Source organism: Camelina sativa, chromosome 7 (assembly GCF_000633955.1).
Source record: "Camelina sativa cultivar DH55 chromosome 7, Cs, whole genome shotgun sequence".
Taxonomy (NCBI): domain Eukaryota; kingdom Viridiplantae; phylum Streptophyta; class Magnoliopsida; order Brassicales; family Brassicaceae; genus Camelina; species Camelina sativa.
Genome location: NC_025691.1, coordinates 19,235,217 through 19,244,508, shown reverse-complemented (window position 1 = coordinate 19,244,508; position 9,292 = coordinate 19,235,217). Strand labels below are relative to the sequence as shown.

At 40.1% G+C, this 9,292-nt stretch overlaps 3 protein-coding genes across 3 annotated transcripts; all 3 read right to left on the bottom strand.

Annotated features, from left to right (window-relative positions):
• On the bottom strand, positions 4,551-5,390 carry LOC104704758 (ATP-dependent DNA helicase PIF3-like). The gene has a single exon (XM_010420791.1). The coding sequence runs from the start codon at positions 5,388-5,390 to the stop codon at positions 4,551-4,553; it is 840 nt and encodes a 279-aa protein (XP_010419093.1).
• On the bottom strand, positions 5,799-7,546 carry LOC104704757. Its single transcript, XM_010420790.1, has 5 exons — positions 7,243-7,546; positions 7,045-7,161; positions 6,668-6,952; positions 6,337-6,520; positions 5,799-6,240 (listed from the first exon to the last, which is right to left on the bottom strand). Exons 1-5 carry the CDS (start codon positions 7,544-7,546, stop codon positions 5,799-5,801), a joined length of 1,332 nt encoding a protein of 443 aa, XP_010419092.1.
• On the bottom strand, positions 7,584-8,292 carry LOC109125469. The gene is made up of 2 exons (XM_019227097.1): positions 8,090-8,292; positions 7,584-8,010 (listed from the first exon to the last, which is right to left on the bottom strand). The coding sequence occupies exons 1-2, from the start codon at positions 8,290-8,292 to the stop codon at positions 7,584-7,586; spliced, it is 630 nt and encodes a 209-aa protein (XP_019082642.1).

Sequence of the window (9,292 nt, the reverse complement as noted above, 5' to 3'; positions counted from 1 at the left end):
ATTGAACCGAGGTTTAAAAGGGGGAAAACGACCTAGGGTCGTGTTTTTGTTGTCTTACGCCGCTTGAGAGTGAGAGGAAGAGGAGAAAACAGTTCCTAAAGGTTCTTGAGAGAGTTTGTGAGATTTCAAGGTGTTTTTGGTGAGATCTTGTTGTGGGAGTGAAGATCCTGGGCCAGGAACGTGTTAGAAGGTTGTTGGGAGTGTAGGATTTGTTGCTGTTGGTCCAAATCTTCCTGCAAAGAGGTGAGTGCATGACCATAGCTAATCTAAGCCTTTGATTTCTTTGTTCTTGCTTGTGTGTTGTTGTTTGTGTGTTTTCTTGCTGGGGAATGGTTGCTACAGGTTTCTAAGGATGTTTCCGGCTTGGGTTTTGAGTATTGGACGAGTTGGTGGAGTTTGGGAGCGAGATTCGACTTTCAACTTCGCAGCGGAACATAGTTGCAGGTAGAGCAAAATGGCATCGATTGACACTGTGGGGTAGTGTCGGTCGACACCAACACCAGTGTTGGTCGACACTTGGCTGGTGTCGGTCGACACCTCCCTTCCAGCGAGACAATATTTGTTTTCCTGGTTTGTATGTTTTGTTTGTTGTTTGTTTGGAACATTGGAATCACTGTTGCTTGTGTCTATAGCCCAGTAGATGGGAGGATTGCCTCACTGAATGTTTATCAAATACTCATGCATCTCAATTTGTGTTTGCGGTGCAGGTAAAGGCAAAGTGTGATCGTGGAATCAAGGCGATGAAGAGGAGGATGTTCTAGGGACTCGATTGTATGTTGTCTGGCATTGCTAGGTTGCTAGATTTGGGTTTTTAGGAACATTGTTAGGTTGCCGGTTTCATGTTTCCTGATGTTTGATTATTGGATTGTTGTTATGGATATTTATTGGTATTGCTATTTCCGCTGTTGTCTGTGGTTGTGGATAGGTGGCTAGTGGTTATGGGACCACTAGTTGTAGTTTATATGATATTTATATTTATTACCTATTAATTAAAAAAACGGGTCGGGTTGTTTCAATTTGGTATCAAAGCCCTTACGGTTCTAGGTTTGGGTTCACTAGGCTTTGTGCTGTAGATGTTTGGAAATTTCATGTTTTGGTTGATTATGTGAGTTAGTCAATTGTGTGTGGCATGGAGTCCTAGAACATCCTCTTCGAGCCTACAGTGTGATTCCACAGTGAGTTTTGGTTTTTGTGTTTTTGTATTACGTTAAGATTGCTTGTTAGCCTCTGTTCTTGGAAGTGCAGTGGCTAAAGGTGTGGTCCAGAGTTCCATGGGGAGGTACGTCAGAGGGTCGCAAGAGTATCAGGAGGGACCAAAGGGGGTTAGCCGGTGAGCGTGCCGGGGGTACTGGGAACCCAGGTGTGGGGTTGCACCAGGTGGAGCCCAGGGTCGAGATAATCGCTTGGCTGATCTGTTGGCGTACTGTTGGAGCATTTACCAAGTGGGGTACCAGTGCAGGCTCCAGTTGTGCCGCATGTGGCGGGTGCAGCCGAGGGCTGTGGATGTTGAGGACTTTCCATCTTATGATAGGAGGATGGAGCAGTGGTAGATGACCGGTGCGAGATTCTTCGCGAGAGGTATCGAGCCTAGAGAGGCGGATACATAGACTTATGTAGTTGGAGCAGATATTTCTCTAGTTGGTAGGGAATCCAATTGGATATTAGAAGTTGAGTGGGCAGGTGTAACATTGCAATGTTATACTCGGACCACATGAGATACTTTTGGTCGGGAGATGTTTATAGTCGTTAATGATTGTTGCTCCTGAGGGGATGTTGATTCTCCTGAATACCGATAGCTCGAGGGGTTGGGGGCTCCGAGAGTGGCAGAGGGGATGATGTTCCCCTGAGGGGATGATTAGTTCCCCTGATACCGAGAGCTTGAGGATTGTGGTCCAAGAGTGAGACGGTATAACTCGAAGGCGGTGGTCTGAGAGTGAGATCAGTATGGCTCGAAGGTTGCGACCTAAGAGTGGGAAGTTGAGAGCAAGCAATGCCTAGGACGTAAGTATAAACATAACGATTGAATGTAGACCTCGAGAGAGTGACGATGGTTTAATCTCGGGGTTTGGATGTGTTGACCAATGGGTCAGGGTTTTATGACCAGAGCGGTATGAATGTTTGGCTGTTGTGCCAGGATTGTGAGGCCGGTGGTGCTGGAGTTCCGGGAAGGGGAGTTGCAGCAGGTTTGAACCGGGAAAGGCATGTTTGCCAGATACATAAGTTCACGAGAAGCCTTCATGGCAGGATAAACTAATCGTTGCGACGATGCTGGATGAAGTTCATTGGAGATGGACAGGGTTGCTAGATTCAGGGCTTTGGTAAGCTTACTGGGGAAAATAAGTCAAGTGGGTTGAGTTGGCGGTCTGCAAAGCATTTGATACGGCGAATCGTAATATGCGAACATATGATACTTGTTTGTTTTATTACGCTCGTATTGATGATTTGCTGTGGAGAATTGCTAAGCGGGAAGCTAATTTTGTAATAAGCTATCTTGTTGAAGTTTCCTTAAGAGACAAGTTACTAGAGGTTCTTGGATGGACAAGAGGTGTTGATATCCGGGTGGTTCTGAGTTGATGTCAGCATACTTGATTTTTAGTCTAGTAGAATTGAGGAAGAAAATAGGGAATTCTTACGTCTTATCACTTCACCGTGGGGAGCGTCGGTGTTGTTCGTCAAGTAGAAAGACGAGGTATGGGTTTATGAGTTCGTGGCGATGTCGTTTGGGTAGAAAAATGCACCAGCAGCGTTTATGAGATTGATGAACAGCGTGTTTCAGGAGTTTCTGGACGTGTCTGTCATCATTTTCATCGACGACATCCTTGTTTATTCTAAGAGTCCTGAAGAGCATGTAGTGCATTTGAGGGCAGTTCTGGAGAAGCTACGGAAGCAGAAGTTGTTTGCTAAGTTGAGCAAGTGCAGTTTTTGGCAGCATGAGATGGGTTTTCTGGGTCATATTGTGTCTGTAGATGGGGTTTCTGTAGATCCGGAGAAGATTCAGGCTTTTGGAGATTGGCCTAGATCGCAGAATGCTACAAAGATCAGGAGTTTCCTTGGTTTGTTAGGTTACTACAGGAGGTTTGTGCAGGGATTTGCGAGCAGAGCACGTTCGTTGACTAAGTTGACAGGGAAGGATGCTCCTTTTGTTTGGTCACAGGAGTGTGAGGAAGGCTTTGCAAGCCTGAAGGAGATGTTGACTACCGCTCCAGTGTTGGCTTTGCCTGAGCAGGGAGAATCCTATGTGGTTTATACAGCTGCATCCAGAGTTGGTTTGGGGAATGGTTGCTACAGGTTTCTAAGGATGTTTTCGGCTTGTGTTTTGAGTATTGGACGAGTTGGTGGAGTTTGGGAGCGAGATTTGACTTTCAACTTTGCAGCGGAACGTAGTTGCAGGTGGAGTGTCGATCGACACCAAGTGGTGTCGGTCGACACCAGCAAAATGGCATCGATCGACACTGTGGGGTAGTGTCGGTCGACACCAATGCCAGTGTCGGTCGACAGTTGCCTGGTGTCGGTCGACACCTCCCTTCCAGCGAGACGATGTTTGTTTTCCTGGTTTGTATGTTTTGTTTGTTTTCCTGGTTTGTATGTTTTGTTTGTTGTTTGTTTGGAACATTGGAATCACTGTTTCTTGTGTGTATAGCCCAGTAGATGGGAGGATTGCCTCACTGAGTGTTTATCAAATACTCATGCATCTCAATTTGTGTTTGCGGTGCAGGTAAAGGCAAAGTGTGATCGTGGAATCAAGGCGATGAAGAGGAGGATGTTCTAGGGACTCGATTGTATGTTGTCTGGCATTGCTAGGTTGCCGGTTTCATGTTTCCTGATGTTTGATTATTGGATTGTTGTTATGGATATTTATTGGTTATATTATTATTGGATATTTATTGATATTGCTATTTCCGCTTTTGTCTGTGTGGATAGGTGGCTAATGGATATGGGACCACTAGTTGTAGTTTATATTATATTTATATTTATTACCTATTAATTTAAAAAAAAGACCTGCAGATCAATTAGTGACAGCTTGTCGTGTGGGAAGGTTGTTAAAGGGTGGGGACCAGGGTTCGAGGAACGCCTGGCGCACCAATTTGCCACGGCGAGGGGTTAGGATCGATGCCCTGCATGGCCAGCTTGGAGTCCGTTGGGACGACTAGCGGGGGGCTAGCAGGGTCTACGGACGGTCCGTTGGGGCAGCTAGCGGGGGGCTAGTGGGGTTCGCGGGACGGGTTGTCACGTAAGCACTGGATTATTTTCAAAATATTTGTCAGCTGGATAAATAGAATCTGAACTTAAGTATGTTCTTTCCTCACCTACAAAACAATTTTAACGTTTATTATTTTTTAATATATACAACTATTTTCAAAACGTAACATGTATTAGAAAACAGAAATATTTAAAACACAAATATTACTAACTTTCAAGCTGATCTAGCATATACTCATTGATTATGCCAACATCGTCATTAGTTGGACATAAGATTGCTCTTTTTTAAAAGAAAATAGGATCATTTTTATCTTCCAAACACTTAGGACCTCCATAAACCTCTCTGCTTATTACCTCAATAGGATCATCTGCCATGTGATTAAAAACTCTTCAGGAATATCTATCATCACTTCACCATCATTAGGCTGAGAAATCTTTCCATCACCAACTTTTAGTATCCATTCTGAGAAATCCTTTATCTCTTTAGCTGTCGTAGGGCTCAAATTATTCGCAAGAAGCCTCATATTCTTGGTCAACCTCAATAGTTTACAATGCTTCAAAAGATAAGATGCATTTAGTGCACTCATACAAATTTCTGCTCTTCCAGCATTCGGGATGATGGGTAACACCTGCCTGAAATCTCCCCCAAATACAACAACTTTTCCACCAAAAGGTCGATTACCAGCTCCTTTTCTAATATCCGACAAACTTCTATCTAATGATTCAACACAGTGTTTGCTCATCATAGGAGCTTCATCCCATATGATCAAAGATGCTTCTGCCACCAGTTGTGCTTGAGCTGATCCAGGACTCATTGTACAAACACTACTTTCATGCGGGTTAATTGGAATTCCGAACCTAGAATATGTTGTCCTTCCACCTGCTAACAATAGAGAAGCAATGCAACTGGATGCAACATTTAAGATAATTGATCCTCTCGCTCTTAATCCTGCTGATAGAGTTTTATATAGGAAGGTTTTTCCAGTTCCACCAAACCCATAGACAAAGAACACACCACCCATGTCAATATCCACTGCTTCCATGATCTCCCTATATATGTTCTTTTCCTCGTCTGTCATAGACTTTAACCATGAATCATGTTTTTCTTTCTGCTCATTCCGGTTATAGTCCCTCTCATCAACAATCAACACATTAGTATCATCCAACATATCTCCTGAAACCAACGGCATTGTGGCAAAGGCTGACAAAGATGTTCCATTGCTTTTTAATATGCTGTCTATATCTTGTAAACCAAACCTCTGCTTATTGTCATCTGATAGAATAAGATCTACACAAAAATACAAACAAAATTAGAAAAACAGTTAAGATTATAACTCTTATTAGAAGACACTGTGATGGAATATAAATAATGATGTTTTACCTGGTCGTTTAAAGTATTCTCTCTGTCTCATCTCAATATCTTCAGTTAAAAGTTTCCATGTTTTTTCCCAAACAACTTCTGGTTGAGATAAACTAAAAGATTGGAGCATCACAACGAATAGACGACGTAAATAGTTACCAGTACACCAAAAACTTGTTCTGAATATATCATCTATATATTCTTGATCATTGTCTAGCAACCCCAAAGCAAAACATGTCTATTTGTAAGTTCCATAGACGACTCCTTTAACCGTTTTAATATCATCAAAGCACTCAGGACCTGTCTGAGTATTAAGAAGGACTCGTAGATAATATCCATCTTCGAAACCTATGGGAACATAGTTAATCCTTCCAATCGCCGTACCTGGTCTCTTCCTTAAATTAAACTTCTTTTTCTTCACATCCCATGTGAAAAACTCAGAAATTTGCACATATGTTTTCGTTTTAGCCAATGAGTTAACCTTGTTCAATTCAAACCAAGCAAGGAACATAGAATTTACTAACTCCCCCCTCTCCAAAACAGTTTCTACTTCATCATCTCCCTTGAAATAGATTAGGTGCTTCCCTTCTAGGTGAAAAGACAACCTTTGAACTGAAGTTGATCTGTAAGTTATAGGGTTTTTTAATATTCTCCAACCAGCTTTGCAAGCTGAAACATATCTGCCATTTGAAAGTGGGTAGTTAGAATAATTATTTACAAACACTTCCTGGTCTAATTATGTATTAGCAAATAACACAGATTATCTAAATACTTACTTGCCATCGAAGAAATCTTTTATTTCATCAACACTTCCCGTACCTTCAGTATTTTTGACTGGATTCTCCTTTCTGACTTTTTTAGCTTTTCTTGTCTGTCCTTTTTCTGTCGAAGCTGGCTCAACAACTACAGAAACACGATCCGGTCCTTTAGTAATATACTTAAATAAATATTTGATAGAACCTGTTTGTTTGCACCACTCGACATTAAGATGAGCCCGATATCTTAGTAACAACACTTTGTTAAATGGTATAACATAGCGATTGTCATAATTAAAACCATTCTTCTCAACAAAATGATTTGTTTTCCTTCTTCTGTATACTGGAAAACCTTCTTTATCAATTGTTGTCTGATCAACATGTTTTTTGGGGAAGAACTTTGTACATTTCCCTTCTTCCATACATGGTGAATTACTATTGACAGCCCCACATGGTCCGTGAATCATCATTTCCTTAACCATCTCATACAGCTCAGGTTCTTTATGCTTGTCTGGGATTTCAGCAGATATGATTTTGTCGATGTCTTCGGATTTTGGCAATTTAGAATCTGGGTGCATCCATAATAAAATGTGAGCATGGGGAAGTCCTCTTTTCTGGAACTCAATTGTATACATTGCTAAAAAACATAAAACAAATCCATATTATCCATAAATCATCAAATTAGCACACAAAATCATAGAAAACAACAAGATTTATACGAAGACTTACATGACACTGTCCGTCCTAACATATGTTTCTTTGTTAGATCATCCATTAAAGAGTTGAGCTTCATCTTGAACACTCTGCTAATAATCTCAGGCCTATCATCAGTATTCAATTTTCTTGCTGAACAAAATCGAACCAGCTATGGCCACTTAGGATTGCAAGTGAATGTAATGAATAGGTCAGGAAATCCATAATACTTACAAACTGCCATTGCATCTAGATACATATTCCTCATATATCTAGGTCCACCAACAAAAGAAGCTGGCAAGTAACATTTGGTCCCTTGATCATTCAAATCTGTGTTGCCTTGATTAGCAGCATCCTTCACCGTATTATAATTAGCAGCCCTCAAAGTTGACTGATTTAACTTGAGATAAGTTAACTTGTTAGTCTCTATTGTCGTATAAGCATCCACTAAGAATTTCTGGAACAATCTTTTCGACAGTAGGAGACTATGTAATTCGTTCTTCCTCTCCTGTATACGGTATGCAAACCATTGGCGCATACTGATGCACTTCCTCTCTTTCTCTGAATCTCGATTTTTATGATTTTTTTTTGCAACCACCAGGTCCTTTTAGTATTCCTGGTCTATAACCATCCTCACCATTTGGAAACAACAAAGGATATTGTAGAGCAAGATAGGCTGGATGTATCTCACTGATTCTTTGTAATTCTCCTGACTTCTCTTCAATCACGATGTCTCGAGTAGGCATTGCAACATGAAAGTCTCCTGGAATTAATGCAGCAACCTCTGATGATGTCGGCACATCATAGTTTCGTCCGTCTTTTAAACGATCACTGACTATTCTCATGTGAAAACTTTCTTCAGGATTAGTATCTAGCCGCTCCTTAGCTGATCTAAAGTTTTCAACATAAGGATTCACAACGTCTAACATCTTGATTATAGCAGCAATCACTTCTGGCCTTAGCTTATGTTTATTTTTATATTTTCCTGAATTTTTGGCTTTACTGAAAAATAAAACAATCTATCAAATATACATTTAAACTCAGTAAAATTAAACTTTCTAAGCATTGGTGTTTAACATACCTCAGAATCCCATCTCTGTTTTCAATCACATTTTCTGTATCTACGATATACAACTGTGAAAACTTAGGAAAATCACCATCGGTAGGCTTCAAACTACCAAGTAGATGATAATTCTCTCCTTGAATCTGAAACATATTAGGACCACGACCTTTGACAACTGAGTTTTCGCAACAACCACCTAGTGAGGTGAATGAAAAAATCATGTTGTATGCCCTGATATTTTCTCTGAAATGTCTACTCAATTCGTCATCATTTGTTAACAAAGCAAATAACAACTCAGGCTGATTATGTAGAAAAGGGAGTTTAACAGATCCTTGCAAACAACATTGTGTGAAAGTAGGATTTTTAGCCTTCTTGTGCCTATTAATTCGCTCCCCATACCACATAATAGCTCCACAATATGAACATGAAAAATTAGGGTCGCCATGATCAAGATACTCTACATATGAAGTAAAACATTTGTAAATTATAGGAAAAAAAGAATCTAGATTTCTATGTTGTCAAAAAATATTAAGAACACATAAATTGTATAAACTACCTGTTTCTTTTTTTTTAGCTATACGTCTGGGAGTCTTTTTTGATTTGGATTCGAAAGCTTTTATCAAACTCTCATCTAATATGTCCAAAATTTGATACCCTTTCATAACATCTTCAGGAACATCTTGAAGGCCATTTTTGCCATCTAAGTCTACTGAATCACTATCGTCAGAACTGCTACTACTGCATTGGTATGTTTGTTCCTCTTTATCTCCATATGCATCTTTTTCATTTAAAATGTAGTTGTCTTAACAATAAAATTGTAATTAAGAATAAAAAACTTATTGATATAAAATAACAGTATCATTTCTTACTTGTGTTTACTGCATCTGTTTCTTGTTTGTAGTTGATTTCATCTCCTTGTCTAAATGTATCGGCTCCGCACTAAGGAGCATTTGGTTTCTTTTGCCTTGCAAGGTATTTTGCAAGACAGAACTGTGTTCTCGGTCTAATAAGTAACACTTGTTTTGATGCTATAACCGATAAAGTTAATATAATTCTTAGTACATATATAAGAGTACACATTACATACGACTAACTGCAATAACTTAGCAAATGAAGTACCTTGTTTGCTATTAACTGATGGAGGACTAATTTGTGTAAAAATTCTGCTCGATTGTCTCTGTTTGTTAGGTGGAGTATCTTCCGGATATTCTGAATGGTTGG

Bases quoted from the DNA above. Each gene is read 5' to 3' on its own strand.
- LOC109125469 (XM_019227097.1), bottom strand. From the start codon at position 8,292: ATGATTTTTTCATTCACCTCACTAGGTGGTTGTTGCGAAAACTCAGTT. The intron at 8,011-8,089 runs GTATGTTAAACA...TTTATTTTTCAG, and splicing joins AACAGAGATGGGATTCTGAG to TAAAGCCAAAAATTCAGGAA.
- LOC104704758 (XM_010420791.1), bottom strand. From the start codon at position 5,390: ATGCCGTTGGTTTCAGGAGATATGTTGGATGATACTAATGTGTTGATT.
- LOC104704757 (XM_010420790.1), bottom strand. From the start codon at position 7,546: ATGCGCCAATGGTTTGCATACCGTATACAGGAGAGGAAGAACGAATTA. The intron at 6,953-7,044 runs GTAAGTCTTCGT...TATGTTTTTTAG, and splicing joins GTTAGGACGGACAGTGTCAT to CAATGTATACAATTGAGTTC. The intron at 6,521-6,667 runs GTTTTCCAGTAT...GCAAACAAACAG, and splicing joins GACAACAATTGATAAAGAAG to GTTCTATCAAATATTTATTT.